Source organism: Strix uralensis, chromosome 8, assembly GCF_047716275.1.
Source record: "Strix uralensis isolate ZFMK-TIS-50842 chromosome 8, bStrUra1, whole genome shotgun sequence".
Lineage (NCBI taxonomy): Eukaryota > Metazoa > Chordata > Aves > Strigiformes > Strigidae > Strix > Strix uralensis.
Window position 1 is genome coordinate 16,341,147 of NC_133979.1, and position 17,445 is coordinate 16,358,591.

At 43.3% G+C, this 17,445-nt stretch overlaps 1 protein-coding gene across 3 annotated transcripts; it reads left to right on the forward strand.

Annotated features, from left to right (window-relative positions):
* The first annotated feature begins 430 nt into the window (after positions 1-430).
* Positions 431-13,259, forward strand: SAMD13 (sterile alpha motif domain containing 13). Of its 3 annotated transcripts, XR_012629853.1 has the most exons (5): positions 716-1,351; positions 1,991-2,075; positions 5,888-5,999; positions 11,725-12,147; positions 13,173-13,259. XR_012629853.1 is itself a non-coding variant. In XM_074876394.1 (4 exons), exons 2-4 carry the CDS (start codon positions 2,023-2,025, stop codon positions 11,866-11,868), a joined length of 309 nt encoding a protein of 102 aa, XP_074732495.1. In that variant the 5' UTR covers positions 431-565; positions 1,991-2,022; the 3' UTR covers positions 11,869-12,915. The 3 variants fall into 3 exon arrangements, 2 of the variants coding, with proteins under 2 accessions (XP_074732495.1, XP_074732494.1); XM_074876394.1 differs by lacking the exons at positions 716-1,351; positions 13,173-13,259 and adding an exon at positions 431-565 and having other exon boundaries at positions 11,725-12,915; XM_074876393.1 differs by lacking the exon at positions 13,173-13,259 and having other exon boundaries at positions 11,725-12,915.
* The last annotated feature ends 4,186 nt before the right edge of the window (positions 13,260-17,445 follow it).

Genomic DNA, 17,445 nt, shown 5'->3' on the forward strand with positions numbered 1-17,445 from the left:
ATTTGGTGGCAGTAGAAATGTTCACAGGGAGCTCCTAAGAAACTCAGGTCACGCATGTGGCACCGAGTGCTCCTCTCCGGCCGGGTGCCGCGGCCGCCCGTGCCGGCAGCCCTCGGGCACCGGCGCTGCCGCCGCCCTGCCCGCGGCTCCCCCGCAGGTAAACTCTGCCCGCGGGCGTCGGTCCCTGCTCCCCCGCCTCCATCCCCCGCCCGACAAACCTCCCGGGGCGCCCTTCCGAGCCTCCGCGGCGCGGGCGCTTGCGAGGCAGGGGGGTGCGGCGGGGCGGCAGGCGGGGGGACCCCGCGGGCCCCCTGACAGAGCGGCGGCGGGGGGGGGGGGGGCGGCGCAGCGCTGCGCCTTTAAAACGGCCGCCATGACGCGGGCGGCGGTTGGTGCGGGCCGTGTGTGGCGGCCGCGTCACGCGGGCCGGGAGCCAGGCGGGGCTGCTGCCCGGTGTCAAACTGAGCCGCCTCAGAGCGCCCCGCTGCCGGCGGGGGGGGCGGGAGCCGGGGGCTCCGCCGCTCCGGAGCAGCCTGTAGCAATGCTTTGGTTTAGTTGCTCGTAGGTAGGTTTTTCTGTCTTACTTCCCCCCCCCCCCCCCCCCCCCCGGCCAAAAAATGACAATGTGGTGCAGTGCTGCCTGGCGAACGGTTTCGGAGATGCTTGTAAAATGGTGAACGCGTGTCACACAGTCCCGGCGGAGCCGTCTCCTCGCCCGCCGCGGGGAAGGGGAGCCCCGGGAGCCCCCCGGCGCCCGGGTGGCTGCGCGAGGCCGTGGGCTCCGCGGACGGTGCCCTGCCCCGAGCCCGGGGCGGCCGCCGGGTCCTGCGCGGCCGGGGCGAGGGGACCTTCCGCAGACGGGCTGGTGCGGTTGGCGTTTTGCAGTCACCTCAGGTGAACCAAGAAGTGATTTGAGGGAATGCGTTGAGTTACGTGGTCAGCGGTGCAGGAAGAAGCATCTTTTTGATTAGTTTGATACTGCTTTCTTGGTGCTTTACATGCTGCTAGCTGTATAATAAAGGGTCCTTTTTTTTTCTTTTTTTTAACAGCAGTATTAATTGCTATCCTCTGTTTTTGCAAAGTTTTAGCTGAAGAGCGTGATTTCCCTATTCTGTACTTCCAGAGCTCTGTGACATTTCACTGGCATCCATTAATGCTACAGCAAGAACATCCCGAGTCCTTGGTCAGTTCTTTGGTGCTCTCTGAAATAGAAATGGCTTACTTGAGAACAGAAAGAAAAGGCTCCGGTCATTTCTGCATGTTCGGTGGAGTGGTGGAAAACGCTGTGTGGTGAAAGTACTCCATCATGCTGCAAGGAGGGAAACAAACTGGATTTTCTCCCATGTCCTTCGTATGCTCCTTTCCTTTTCAGAGTTCAGTATGCCATACCTATAGAAGAAGCTGTGCTAGTGCAGGAAGGATGGTCTCATGGATAAGATGCAGATTTAGGCCTTGGGAGTTTGGCGCTCAATTAGTAACTCTGCTTACCAGCTTTGTGTGTGAGATGGGCATAAGTCACTTGGTGCTCATCTGTATCCCAGATTCCCCATTTGTAAAACAAGGCCATGGGTTTCAAAACCCCACTAGGGATAAGATCATAGGTCTGTTTGGATCCTGTGTATAGCAGGATGACTGAAGGCATAATAAGCTCTCTTGAAATCTAGCTAGGTATCGCAGGTCACTCTCTATGTGCATGAATGTAGAGTTGGATCAAAATTTTATGAGTTTCAAAAAGGATCAGATGTAACATTACCTTCCTTCTTTTTCAGGCATAAACAGTTTCTTGTGTTTGAAGCACAGGTCAACTTTTCCTAGTTCATTAGGTATTATCAGCTTTGCCAAGCTTCTGAGGAAAGCACTCTTTGACAGCACCTTTGCTCTCAGATGGAAACATGGTTGTGTCCCTGTAGAATGCTTCTTTCTGTTACATTATGTTGCTCTTTTCATACTACCAATAATTAAACCAGCTTTTTTCCCCCCTGTTGATCAGTTGCTGAAGTAAAAGAAACCTCTATCCTCCCCATGCTAACTGTTGACATGGAAAACAAGGAAAATGGCTCTCTGGATGTCAAAAAGTAAGTGAATCCATAGTGTTCAGTTTATGTAAACAGCACATGGATTTTGATTGTAGTTTTCCTTTGACTTAATGAGGTTGGCAATGGTGGGCACCTCCATCTTTGCTCATTTCAAACCTTCCCTGTTCTCAATTACTTTTACTGTATTTCAACTTCGATATAGAAGAGTCTCGGGCATGAATTGATTAAAAGTGGTATGTGGGAGGACTGTATAGCAACGGAGAGATGTAGACGCTAGTAACTTAAGTTAGCGGTATACCTTTCTCCATTGATTTCTTCTCTCAACCAGAGACTAAAGCAAGCGGTAGCACTGTAACCAATACTCTACCTCTGCTCACCTGCCTGCTAGTGGCTTTTGCAGAACTGGTGCCTGATGGAGTGAGGTGTCCTGTGTGGAAGTCTCCTCTCTGTCTCATTCAGAGCCTTTCTCTGCTGACTGCCCGGCCATCTAAAGCTGAGAAGTAGTAGCAGCAGCAGCATATGTCTTTGGTGTCAGTTCTCCTCTGGAACAGATCGTTTGTTTGCTGGAGAAGCCCTAAACTGCTGGGCTTTTGCTTCAGACCTAGGGTGGGAATAAGACAGAGACATGGTGTGCACTGCTCCACAATTTTCTTTAGTGTGGTAGACTGCAGGCTGAGGGATAGAAATGATTTTGGAGGCATTTCTGTATCCTCAAAGGTCAGCAATTCTTAGATTAGGACTAGCAATCTGAAGTTACGATCTGAGAAGTGGAGAAAAAGAGCCTTGCTGCTTTTTAAGCTGTGCTGGGATAGATATATACATATATAGATATGTTAAAAAAAAAAACCCAAAACACAAAGAAAGGTACTAGAGAGAGTTCTTAGTCTTCGTTCTCTCTCTCTCTCAAACTGTAACACTTCTGCAAAGCTGCCCCTCATTTTTCTCCTTCAGATGTGTTTTCCATAAGCCTTCCAAGAAAAGTTGACAATGCTTAGGCTTCCTGGCACTAGGGTAATATAAATAATAATAACAACAGTCACTTCAGGATGATGATAAAATACCTGATTATGACACAGCATCAAAAGATCTGATGGCAGCCATTAAAATCAGCAGGGTCCCCCTTTGCTTGAGACATTGGTTACACCACACCAACATAAAATGCATTTTCCTATTCAGTGACTATGAATAGATTATATTATGTATGTCCCTCAGAAGCCACCTTCAGCTGGCAGTCTTGCTTCTACAGTGAGGACTCTGTGGTGGGAGGAGAAAGGAAGCAGTCAAAGCAAGGACAGTTTACATTTAATCATTTTCTGCTGAGGCTTAGGTGATAAAGGCTCAACTACTCATTTTGAAGGTGGCTTTTTAAAACTGGTGGGGATTGTCATTAAACTGATCAGGAGCTGTGGTTTCTAAATGAGTGTATACAGTATGTATGTGCACATATCTACAAAAGAAGTATTTAGCACTTTCTTGAAGTGGTTATAAATAGCTTGGATAAAATCTGTTCACAGCTATATCCTTTCAGGCCTTGCTGCTTCTGCCACATGATGGCAATAAAGGCACAGGGACAGTGGTGGAAAGCAGACAAACCTAATCTTTATTCATTATCAGTGCATCTAGTATCTCCTTACAAAGCCTAAAATGCCAGTCCCCTTAAGATTTTACAGCATCCGGGATGTCTGGCATGAACTGGTGGTGTATGGCTAAGCCATGACTGTTATATATTCCCTTTTCTTGTCTAAAGAATAGAGCCCTGTGCAACAGCAGGGCAAGGAGGAGACTGTTGAAGTCTAGAAGCCAAATGAGCATCTGTGTGAGTAGATGGGTTAAAATCTAGGTAGCCTCCAACAGTCTGCCACATGCCTTTGAGTCTTCTGCAGCTGTAGCTGTGGAAATCGGCTCCACTTGAGGTCCATCATGATGCTACTCCTTGAGGCAAGATCTTGCAGTTATTTCCTGTGATTAGTTAATGACTAAGGTACAGCCCCTGAAGTCACTGCAGTTGAACCTGGAATGGGGCTGGACCAAGCTGTAGTTCCCTAGTGGCAAAAGAAGAGCTACATGAAGAACTAACGCACCTGGGCTGAAATACAAAATTGTGGGAGCAAGGGTTTGGGACCATATTTAGCTTGAAATTAAAGTGTTTTGGGAAGTAAGCAAAATACAGTTTGGAGGTATTTTTATAGATTGAATCTTTTATTTGCTGTTTAGGAAGACTTAAATGTCTTATAGGATTAATTATGTTGGGGTTTTTTTAATATACTGAGTTGGGGTTTTGTTTGTTTATTTTAAGTAGAAGATGAGTGATTTAAAGTGATAGTTTACATCTTAGGGAAAATGGAGATTTAAATATAATTCTTCAAATGCTGATTTTACAAACGTGTAGGCTTTGTGTGGCACTTCTCACATTTTACTTCTTAAGCCTCACAATGTGCACAACACCAAAAATCTTAATTGAAAGGCATTCTTTGATTTAAAAAAAAAAAAAACAGTGCAGCTCTGATAAGGCCAGATAGTCTCATTTTCAATTTTGCTGAGTGTTGCCTTTCTGTGTAATCACAATCAGTGAAGTGATTCATTACTTGATGAGCAAAAGTAAGAAACTCTGGCCCTTTGCTCATTGCTCCAAGATATGTGTATATTCCATGTGGTAAGTGAAAAAACCTGCTTTTAGAAGGCCAAATGCAGCATGCAGTGTGATACTGAGGTTGCAGTGTGAGTCCCTAGGGCCAGAATTTTGTTGACATGTTGACACGTACATTCCAAGAGTTAGGGGAGAAGGAAAAATTATCTGTGTTCCTTTTCCAGCTGGTACCATTGAAAATCAAAGTCCTGCCTCTAAGCTTTAGGACCTGAAATGGACAGGATTCTGACATCTGCCCTGATCTGTACATTTTTGGTATTTCTTCATTAGCATTATGGTTAAGCATGCAGAACAGTGGAAAACATCTGACATGAACTTTAGGACTTCTAGTTGGAGAGACATGTTAAAGAAGTTCTTGATGTCTTGCTCTTCGTCCTCCTACGTTGCTATAGGAAGGGCAATCAAGCTCACTGTGTGTCTTTTCTACCAAGAATTTGCCAATACACAAAGGTTATCTGAGGTAGGGTGATGGCAGGCTGAGGATAGGAAATGCAGGATAAACATAGTAATATGAATGATTGGTTGGTTTTGCTACTGTGGAAAGCAATTGCCTGAGGTCAGTCAATCACAGAAGGGATTTGTTCTGATTGTGTTTAACAGATGTTTTCTCAGGCTCCTAGGTATTTAAAAAGTCCATAGATTTGTCCAAAGATGAGTCCAAAAGCAATTTTGGGAAATTTTTTATATTGAGCAATTAGTGCAATCATTGGTGCCTCTTTTTTTTTTTTTTTTTGTTTTACAAGTAAAGATGGTTTCCAGTAGTTTCTATCCATGTTACAAGGAAGCACAGGCTCATCTGGGAAAAGAATAATCCACATACTGCAATTCTTTATAAGTACCTGGTAGCTGAAAACAAGCTGCAGGCTTGAAAGACAGGAATTTGGTACCTCAGTCATGGTAGTCTTTGTTGTCCAACTGCAAAGGCAGCACACTTGCAGGAAAAGATCCTGATGCTATCTTTGGCTGATGTGAAGATCCATATACTTTCTTCTTTTCTGAAGGGAGAGGTACCTCAGTTGTCCTCAGCATCAGGTCTTTGAAATGGAAGAGGACAGGAGTGACTATCAGGGTGGGGGGAGGTGTGTCAAAGGATACTATTCCTGGAGGAACGAGGAAGGAGGGGATGTACATGGGGTGTGCACAAAGAAGCAGCAGATGCTCTGCACACATTTAGTGATTACTTGTCTGGATTTGCACTTTGCAGTTCAGTAGAGAACGGGAGACCTCCGGATCCTGCTGACTGGGCTGTTATCGATGTTGTGAATTATTTCAGAACAGCTGGATTTGAAGAACAAGCCAATGCTTTTCAAGAACAGGTAAATCTGTTAGGAAACACCTTTTGACTGCCACCAGTTTCTCACATTGCACATTTTTTGCCATGGACCTGCTTATATACTGTTAAATGGGAGTGAAAATCACACATCAATGTGGGGATCTGAGTGTGTTATTGGGTGAAAATCCATGGGACTATGATCTTTGAGTAATAATACTGTTCTACAAGGTGTGGATAATGGGTGGGAGTTTGTTTAAAACTCCTCTGAAAGGTGAGGAATCTAAACAAATTTTCTGGCTTGGACTCAGTCTTCCTATACAACCCACTCAGTTTCACTGTCTTGTTATTTAAAATGTGAATGGTAATTCCCTTCTTCCTTAGTGTATTGTGCAAATACTCTCATGAGTATTTGTAAAATCCAGGGCTCCTAAGAAGCAAGTTGCTTTTGAAGACCTAGGGTGAAAAAGGGGCTGCTGTGTTGCATTGAACTTGGCAGTGCAAGTGAACAGGGAAAGAAAAGTTGGCAATAAAGGGGAAGAATCTTTTTATGCACAGGAGCAGCATGTTTGTAGGACTCAGTCTGAGAAAGAGGTTGGGTCTTCATTTCTGGGCCTTGTAACTGCTGATGCACAGCTTCTTTTGGTAGATTTGATCAGCAAAGATCTTAACAGACATATGCCCCTTGTAACACCTGTCAGCACACTGGTAAGGTGTGTTAGTGGGGCAGGATAGGGAAGCTGGCTTACTTGGCCTACAGCCCACCTGTTCCACAGAAAAGGAACTTAGGGCCACAAAGATGATCAGGGGCCTGGACCACCTGCCTTATGAGGACAGACTGAGAGAGTTGGGGTTGTTCAGCCTGGAGAAGAGAAGGCTCCGGGGAGACCTTAGAGAGGCCTTCCAGTACTTAAAGGGGGCCTACAGGAAAGATGGGGAGGGGCTCTTTATCAGGGAGTGTTGGGATAGGATGAGGGGTAACAGTTTTAAACTGAAAGAGGGTAGATTTAGATTAAATATAAGGAAGAAATTCTTCCCTGTGAGGGTGGTGAGACACCGACACAGGTTGCCCAGAGAAGCTGTGGCTGCCCCCTCCCTGGCAGTGTTCAAGGCCAGCTTGGACGGGGCCTTGAGCAACCTGGTCTAGTGGAAGGTGTCCCTGCCCGTGGCAGGGGGGTTGGAACTAGGTGATCTTTAAGGTCCCTTCCAACCCAAACCATTTTGTGATTCTATGAAGTTACATCTCCAGGTTGTCAGTTCAGCACCTTCCCCGGTGAGTGTATAGGTTTGCGTGCAACTACCAGGAAATTAATTACCAACACTTGTATTTAGTTATCAAAATAGGTGATTGGACCTTCCAAGGCACTGGGGTAGTGCAAGTTATTGGCAGCTTTGCAGGGAAACTGTACATCTAACATGAAATAACGTTACTGTTGGTCAGGTTAACCTTGCTGACCTTCAGCACCTGGACAGTGAAATCCCATCTGATTGTAAGTGATGAGTATAACAGAGTATCTAAATTTAGCTCTTTGTACTTGGGGGTGAAAAGCCTAGTGTCGGGTAATTCTCTGGCAGAGTGCAGAGAGAGGCTCTTTCTGCAGCTGCTACTAATTTTTCAGAATTTGAAGACAGGTAAACATGCAAAAACCCCTGTTTAAGTGTATCTAGTCCTTAATACCAGCATCCATGTCTCCTCAACAACCCTGGAAATGTGGCTTGAAAAAACACACAGGCAAAGTGATTGGAGCCTCTGGGGTTTTTTCCTTATACTGACAGATATCTCTGACTTTCATCAAATATCTTAACCTCTCGGCACCTCAGCTGGCTTGTCAGTAATACTGCAGTAATTACTACTGATCTTGCAGCAGAAAGGTGAGACTAACTCATGAGTTTTGGCAAAGCAATTTGCAACAGCCTGATGGAAAGCAGCATAGAAGTAGAGTGTAAAGGTTTTATTAGTATTCTGCAGTGAGGGCAAGTGGCTTCAGGAAGATAGCTGAAGTAAGCTGCTTTTTGGCAGTGTGTTGCCAGGGCTTTGCTAGGATAGCCATGGGCAGAAATGTGGCTGTGATTCCACTGCCAACTTCACTTTATGCCAAAGCCTTGGACAGGGAGGCTGACAGCTGCCACCAGGATGCGGCCAGGGGATGTGGGACGGACACTCACAGCAGAAGTCATTGCCACTTCCTTCCCTCTCCATTCCCTTAGCAATGGAGCAGCAAGTGCCTGGTTCTCCCTGCCAGCTCTGCCAGCCCATTCCCTGCCTGCAGCAGGAACAGCCCCAGGAACAACCCTGTCCCTAACCTCTTGCCAGTGGTGGTGTTCTGTTTCCTCTACAGTGTTTACTAGCCACTAACTTTAACTCTGTGTAGTTATGGTATTTGTTATCAAGATCTCCCAGGCCTTCCAGGTATGGCAGTGCAGTCAGGTTTGCTTTGAACCCTTAGCCATCCGCTGTCTATTGAGTCACCAGGCATGCAGCTGAAGCTCTGGCTATCTCTTTACCATTTGTACTGCAGCTTGCCTGGGGCCACAGAAACCTAAATTTATTTGATCTGCTACTGCCCTGAATATGTACTGGAAAGGGAATGAGGTTGATAATGGTAAAGTATTCTGTTTCACCTACAACATGGGGAAATTGTTTTCCACTGAACTGCTTCAGTAGGGGTAGCACTATGGTTTGCTTACGAAACATCCATAGCTCAGAATGTAATCGTGAGATCTATTATTACATTCAGCTTTTACACAACAGTAACTGAGTCCACGCTTTCTTTTGATGAATCTGCATACATCTGGACTCACCCAAAGCAAGTGACTCAAAGAATTTTTAAGACCTGAATTTTTATTACAACATTTTAAGGAAAATGAGAAGACATTTAAGGACTACAGAATGTTTTATTAAAAATGTATTTTAAGTGCTGGTAAGAAGTGATGATTGTATGATGATTATACATTATTCCTTCTTGAACTTCCACTCATGTCAGCAAGTCAAAAGAGCTCACTGATGAAAACAGATTCAACTGAAAGATGTTGCCCAGTAACAGAAAAATGTAACAACAACAAGCAAATCAGACAAGCCAAGGAGCTGGGGGCACAGGATAACTAAAGAGAGAGGCAGACCAGATGGAGGATGAGGGTGTGAACACCTTTAAAGAACTGCTGCCTGCCAGTACGTGGCTGAGCTTTCTCTAGGAGCCCTGGGAGCACAGGGGGCTGTTGCTCACTCAAAGGCTGAAGCTGTTTGCCATGTCTCAAGACATGCTAGTGCTATGCCTGACCTTCATTACTGCTCATGTGGCTTCTTAACCTTTGCTGGCCTCAGTGCAGTGCCTTACCAGAAGGGAAACTGGGGTTTGATGCTAGCTTGTGTCCACTGCTGCTTTCTAGCAGAGCCATGGTGTGGAGGAGCGTGTGAGCATGCTGGCTGCTGTGCTTTTGTGTTAGCTGTACTGTAAAACCTTGCAGTTTGCAGTCACTTGGAGAAAGAGCAGAAAAAGTTCTGGGAGGACTTGAAGCTTAACTGGTCCTCTGGTTATTTGCTGAAGACAATAGCTATTGCTGCTGAGGTCATCCTGGCACAGTGGGGAATTACTGTTAGCTCTAGTTGTGCAGAGGGGTGCCTCTGCAGATGACATTAAAAAGGCATACCAAAAGGTGGCATTGAAGTGGCATCCTGAAAAAAATCCAGAAAATAGAGAAGTAGCAGAGAAGAAATTCTGAGAAGTCACCAAAGCATACAAAATCTTACCTGGTGCAAAAACCGGAATGACTATGACAAACCTACAGAAGCAGGTTTAAGTGGAAAACTAAAAAGAAGTGGAAGAGGTAAAGCTTACAGTACACACAGAGATATAAAACACTTGAATTCTGAATATGTAATCACTAATTTCTACCCCAATATGTTTAGAGAATCAGTTTCCTGTTCAGTGAAAGCCTTAGTAGTTATCAACATTTCTAGAATTCATGGGAACCCCATGGAAGAAGAAGGGAAAGGAATAGATGATTTTTTTCCTATTCTTGGAGTTTCTCCTGTTCCAGGTACTGGACTTACTTCATTTGGATCCTGCCAAGCTGGAGGCTGTTCTTCCTCCATAGCATCGTTGAAAGCAGCAGAAAAGGCAACTTCAGATCGGTCATAGCAATGAGCAAAATACTCACTGGTGTCAAAATTCCCACAGAAAGAATTGTGACGAATGGAAAAGAGAGGATAGAAACTGGTTTTAACCATTAACATTCTCAACAGTAATTGGAAAGAGGCTCCTGCTATAATTGGGTAAAAAGTTATTAGAAACTTTTTTCTTTTAGAAATACTGTTACATTGCGTTCCTCAGAGAGATTAGCAGTCATATCTCTCAGAGAGATTTTAAAGAAATTCCACTTTCAGCTGAGCTTTGACTATGTAGTGGTTTGTCCATGTATTTTGTATTTATAAACTATCAAATCATAAGAGAGGTCGGTCTGGACAAATTCGTGCTGAACTCTTATATAAGCTCCTCTTTTCACCTTGAGTTGTAACCAAGGATGGGATCTCTGACATTTCCAAGACAACGTTTAATATTTCTAAGGAAGATGCTGCAGTGGGATAAATTGATGTGTGATGTTTATAATATTTATAAAATACAAACTTTTGGCAATATATTATCATGGACAACAATAATATACGCAAGCATTTGAACTGGTTGTTGGCTACTGATAACAAATTCAACATTTAATAGTGTTTTTTTTAATTAAAAGTGAAAAAGAATGGAACAGTAGAGTGAAGTCCAGTGCAGGAGAATGCCATAAGACTATATACTACTTTGGGCTATGACAACCTTGGGAGGTCTGGCTGTGTTGCGAGACACCAGTCAATGCATTGTTGTGTAGCTGTAGCTCCTGTTTCCTGAGTAGTGCAGTGTGATTGAAGTGTAGGAGTGTGTAAAGAAAAGGATGGTACCATGTCTAAAACAGATGGGAGCTGAGAGAGGTGGATTCTTTCTCTTCCATTTTGACCTTTGAAAAATCATTTATAGATAGTTTTTAAACATACAACAAGGTTTTGAGGTGGAAGAAACCCCAAATCCTACAGGATTTCTAATCTAAATAGGTCAGAAAGCCAAGGAGACTCAAAGAGAGGAAACAAACCCCCACATATCTGTGATTTAGAAGTGGGAATTTTAAGCATGAACAAGTAGGGGTTGTTGAGACCTAAGCTGGGAAGTTGCTGCTTTTAGCCTCTTCTGTTGTAAATGAAGGAAGAGAAATTCCCTCAGAGTGTTGAGCTCCACAGTTAGGCCCATCTAAAATTTCTGATTGCAGGAGTCTTGCCTGCCTCCCACCCCGGCCACATGGGAAGGTTGGCCTTTTAAAGAAGGCACCTGAAATTATTAGCAGATACCGACTAGTCCAAACTTGCATATTGCTGTCAATGGTAATTCTTCTGAAATGCACTTCATAAGCCTTTTTCTTAAGAGTATCCTTCCCTTAATGGCTGATAATTAGACAATCTGCACATGTACCTATTAATTTGAAACAGATTTACAAGGAGGGAATTTTGAAATTATGCTCATTTGGGTTTTGTGCTTGACTAAGTAGTATTTATGCCTTAGCACAGATGAGAACTGGAAAGCAGACAGCAGAATTTAGCAGCTATAAACATAGCTTCAGGAAAATAAAGGCTACTATTTCTTTTTTCATTGATCCTCTGTAGGAGTCTTCCATGTGTTGCATGACTGTTCTCATCTGTTAGATTTGTACATTTGTCTTTATCAATTCTTTAATTCTTCTTATAGGAAATTGATGGCAAATCATTACTGTTGATGACAAGAAATGATGTACTGACTGGACTTTCATTAAAACTGGGGCCTGCGCTGAAAATCTATGAATATCACGTAAAACCTCTACAGACACAACATCTAAAGAACAACTCTTTATAGCGAATTGTCTAATTGGGGTCACGTTGTGCCTCAAACAATAAATAAGCAATTTGGTTTCATGTGATGGAACTTTGTAAAGAGAGAATATATCTATTAAGAATTTAAACCAAATTATGATATATATCCTATTGGATAGAGTTGGCAATATACTATGTACTGAGTCTGAACTGAGAGAGGTAGTGTGTATTTTTTAGATAGTACATAATGATTTTCTCTTTTTAGGAAGTGTCAATGAGCATGTTGAGATAGCTACATCACTGTATCCAGAACAAAAGGGAGGTATGTCATTCTCATTTTTGAGCTAGACATGTTCTTGATTTCATGAATTAAAATACCAAACAGCCCCCAACCCCCCCTCCCCTGCCGATAAAGTTTACATGCATCTTTGGGAGATAGAAACCAGTTAAAGTAGGTTTTGGTTTACACTAAAGACCTACTAAAATTATTACTACTTATAATTTTAGGATGGGTCTGACGCTTGCCAACTCACCCTTTTTTGCAGAGGGTCCTATTTTGACCTTATTAAGGTTTACTTGTGGTATGCTGCAATGTTTAAAGCTGTACATACAACTAACATAACCCCTTCGATAGCAGAAGGTGTTGCTGACAGGTGAAACTGGATTGTGTATTTTTTGCTGTCCCTTTAAATTTTCAGCTTGTTTTCACCTGTTTTTAATAGTAGTTCTATGTAAAGTACAGTTGGTTTTTAAAAGTTCATGTTGCTTTGCAAAACAAAAAAAAGCTTCCTTTTATTCCTTTTTTAATTTATGATAACTTGTTTTCTAACATTATGCAGAAATTTGTAAAAAGTAAAATTCTGCCCATTTTTAATATTGTCTGTCATTGGTGTTGTAATGGTTGATTTTTTTTTTTTTAATGCTTTACTTAACGGTTTGAATACTTACTTTAAAAACTGAAAGAAGCTGTCTCGTCACCATACATCTCTGTTAAAAGAGAGTCTTGTTTGATCTGTTTGTACCAGTTCCCTATTTGATAGGTTGCTTGCTATATCCCAATAAAGCATTGCTTATGTTTGGATTCAGTTTACTTTACAGATCTTTTACTTCCTCTGTTTCTTTGTTGTGGTATATTGGAGCTCCCGTTTTTCTTCATTTTCCCATTAAAAAGGTACCAAAACCTACTTAATATTCTATGTTCTTGTGATTACTTTTAAAACCACTTACCAAGCTATTTAAAGATTTCATTATTTTTGCTGCTTCTTATCTAGCGTTATATACTGCTGAAGGGAGAAGCCCTGGTCCCAATTCACCAGTAACGTCTGTGCTTCTCTTACCCCTTTCTAGAGCTGGTGGTGCAGAGATGCTGTGCTGGCCCTGGTACACACGGAGATTTACCCCAGAACGCCTGGGAGGTAGCCACGGATGGTGCTAAGCACTGTCTGGGCTCACCATCTTCTTTGGCTCAGAGATGACCCCTGAAATTGGAATGTGGGGTTACATCAGTGAGGCTGAGCAAAGGAACCAGGAAGTAGGAAATCAGCGGGAGAGTGTGGTGAAAGTGGAAATGGTGTGGGAGGAAATGGTGAGGGGGTGCAGCTGAGAAGGGAGAAGGTAAGAGAGAGTGGTGCTTTCTGCCATGTGGGGACAGGATTCAGGGAGAGGAACGAGAAGCTCCTGTAATCTCCTGCCTAGGTGGTGGCCCTGCCTTCACTTCTGACTTGCCCAGGTGTGAGGTGACTGTTGATGCTTCAGAGCTAGGAGAGTTGCTTATGGTTTCTGGTGTTGAGATTTGAGAAGGGATAAAACCACGTTAATAGCTATGCTGTAGGTAAAGCTCACAGTATATGGCATAATACATAACCTATATACAGCAGCATGCTTTTTGTATACTTTCTAACCTTTATATTGTACATTTATTTAGAATTTGAGACGCATGGTTGGAGACACGGATGTATTCACCATTTCTCTTTCTGTCCCTTGTATTGTGCTCACTTCAGGTATTGGTCTGTTAGCAGCAGGTTTGTAAGTCACAGCCTGACTTCCACTTATGATTTTATTTATAGTTTGGTAGTGTCCAGAGATACCTAATGGGAGTAGGGATCTTCTGGAAGAATAGATTCAAATAGAGACCATCATCCCTGCCTTGGCGAGTTTTCACGTACAGTCTGTATCAGACTAATTACAGGCTGCAATTGAAAAATTATACATGAAACTCCTAAATATTTAATATAGAATTAGGTAGGTTTATGAAAAGGATTATGTGAAGCAGCTGCATGTTGCAGTCTGGAGATGCCTACCAGCCCTGTATTTGTAGAATCGTTGTTGGAGGAGAATACATAGTGCTATGTTACTGAAGGATGAATTGAATATTCTGTTTTTCTCCATTTGCATGTTTGGTGTGGGACTGACACATTTTGTAGATCTATGGGTGACACAATTAAAAGTAAAACGTATTTATTCCATGAGGGAGTAAAAATCTCCACTGTGCAGCCATGAGTGCACAGTGATTACTGAGCACTGTTCTTTCTTTTAATATGTTTTAATGAGCAAATGAATTGAATTCAGAAACATCCAAGTTGTATTCCCCTTTTGATCAGCATCGCTAACTGGCTCATACAAATAGAGGCCTAACAGAAATCTCACTGCAAGTGTGAAAGGGAATTTGAAGGATGCTGCTCAGAACTGTAACAGGTTTTTTTTACTGTCCCTGATCTTTATTGTAGTTACCTACTGTTCTCTGAGCTTTCTAATGCTGCTGTTCTCTTTGTGCAGGTGACTGTTCTGGTTTTGTCTGTTACATTCTCCTTGCTGTTTCTGGGAGCAAAAAATCTTTTTAAAAGAGACTGAAGGGTTTGAAAGAGGAAGTCAAAGCCAGATTATTTTTAGCTACCACTCCTCTTGCAGAAAACACAGCTGCTGTTGAGATGAGGAAGCGACTGATGGGCATTACTGGATACCATGTCAACACTGCAGTTCTGAGATTTGCAGAGCTATGCAGGAATCTCTTTTATAACATGCCCGCAGCTAGGAGAGTCCCTCTTCCTTAAAAGCCCTCCCTGGGCTTTGGGCTGTGGTTAAGCTGCCAGGTATCTGACTACTCAGCTGGGTATGGGAGTGACAGTGGTCTCAGTGCTGCAGGTCTCCTTGCTTTCACACTGAACCAGCAATTTATGGAGTGGCCTCCTTCTCCTAGGGGCATCTTTAAGGACCAAAGCAGCAGTCAGCTCCCCTGCCCTGCTGCTGGTCAGCACAAGAATGGAGAGATGTGCTGCAGCCAAGGTCCTCCTATTCCCTGTCCATCCTCTTACCCTTTTCATAATACAGCACATCTATCAGAATCTTTCACAGAACTTTCAAAAATGGTTTGAAAGCATTACAGCATGCCTTTTTTTGGTGTAATGGTTGTGAAATATATATTGGTATTGTTCATCAGCTCTGATGTTTGCTCTCCTCTCAAGCTATAGATACACAATGCATAGCATGTTCTCTTTGCATCCAAATATAGTGCCAAGTACCACACACAAAGCACATATAAGGCAACTATCAGCCAATTATGCAGGCTGTGGCTGTGCCTGTCCACAAAGGTCGCTTTCTCAACCCAGTGAAAATTGTTCTGTCTGCTTGGTGATATCTCCCATCCCTGTCTGTTATTGTTCCCTTTAAAACAGTTTGCTCTAATGGGCTGCTCTGTATCAATTTGTAGAAAATTCTTTGCTCTTATAATTATAGAAAAGACTCGGCAGCTGTAGCAAAGGGAGTAGCCACTCATGCATCACTCCTGGCTAGAAATGGCCCAGACAAAATGTCACGTTCAGCCCTTGCTGTCCGTGATTACTTGCTAAATTAAGTCTTCTATCTTTTCTAGGCTTTTTTCAACATGTTCAAATTCTAAGTCCTTTACCTCTTCCTCTTTTTAAAAATCAGCGTTTAATTGGTCTGTTATCTTCAACACTCCTCTTTCCACTGTCACACTTAAGTTACAATCACAGTTATTTGAAAAGCAGAGGCTCTTACTTTCTGTGAGTCTGGGGGAAGCTACAAATTTATTTCTCTTTTTTTTTTTTTTTAATGGCAATATTGTCTAAAATTTGAAGGCTGAGTCTGAGCAGGACCAGAAAAACATTATCTCACTTTGTCTCCTTTCTAGTTCTTTACTTCCAAGTCAAAACAGCAGTTCCTTCCCTTCTAGGAATGGTTTTAGCCCAGAAGACATGTGGGAAATTAATTGACTGTAAATATGCATGTGAACAGTGTAACTGTCAGTGGCTCAGTAGGCAGCAGGACAAATGGAGTGATAGAGGGAAGGGTCTGCTCTACTCTCACCTTCACCTCAGGGACAATTTACACAGGCAATGGATTGGCTTCTGCTTCATCTAACAGAATGAGAGGACTTGGTGCTTGGGGATGTCAGCCAGGAGAGCCCATCAACGTCCCATTCCATCACACCAAAGGCCTCCATACACCTTGGCCTCTGCGTTGCTCAGTTTTGACAGCAGCTTCCTCCAGGAGAGCTGCAGAGGACAGTGGCTGTCATTAGCCCCCTGGCAGCCTGCGAGGGCGGGCTCCATTGGAATAATGGGCAGACTGATTTAATAAGTAGCTTTCATTCCTGGTGGGAAAGGCTGTGTTCTTTGTAATATGATAATGCAACATGGTCATTAAATTCTTTTTTGCTTAGCCCCTGTAATTAGGGAATTGTTTGATTTAGTGATGTTCCTTTGGATCCCAGATGTGTATTCCATTTACTCCCAGAATAACATTAGCTGGTAGACACTGTAAATTTGGGGAATGCTGCTGTAACCTCAGACACCTGGAGAGCCCAGGAGGAGCACCATGAAGACTGTAAGTGGCCCTTGGTCTCCATGTGAGAGTTTCATTGCTGCAGCAAGCTGCTGGTGAGTACTGGAGACCACTGTTTTATTTATATGCTGCACTCGTGAGCATCATTGTTAAAGGAACAGCCAGCAGTTATAACTGCTGTATCATCAGCTGATCTGCTGATAAGGCAACAACAAATGTTTTGGCACGGGCAGGCTTGCACTCATCTCAAGATGTTATTTTCCCCCTTTCAGATGATTGCTATAATCCAGCTGCCCCTCTATAAGCACTCGGCAGTACTTGCTACGTTGAGGATGCCCCTGACTTTGTAGCTGATAAATTGTATCAAAAAAGGGAGGGAAGTCTCGCCATTTGCACCCACCTCTGATTCAAGAGTAACATTGCTTTGTCACGGGCTGGTGGATTGCATCAGAAGGAAGGAAGTGAAGAGTGAGGAACTTGGAGCAGAGTTTGTTTCCCAGCTGGGGACCAAACCGTAGGGAGAAGTGTGGAAGTGGGTGTGTGCCTTGGGTGTAGCAACCCTGTTTCACAAGGATACTCTTCTACTCCCTCCTCCCTTCTGTATAAATACCACAAGCCAGTTTGCCTGCGCTTTTCTACCTGGAAATATGTGTAATCTAGAAGACTTGGAAACATTGCAGGAGTACAAGGGCATTAAAACTTGAGCTCTCGTCTTTTGCATTCAGCTGTAGATTTTAATGAGTACTGAGGGGGGCTTCTGCCCCCTCTGGTTTCTGCGGTTATGTTTCCCGCTGCATCAAAGGTTTCTCTACCCCCT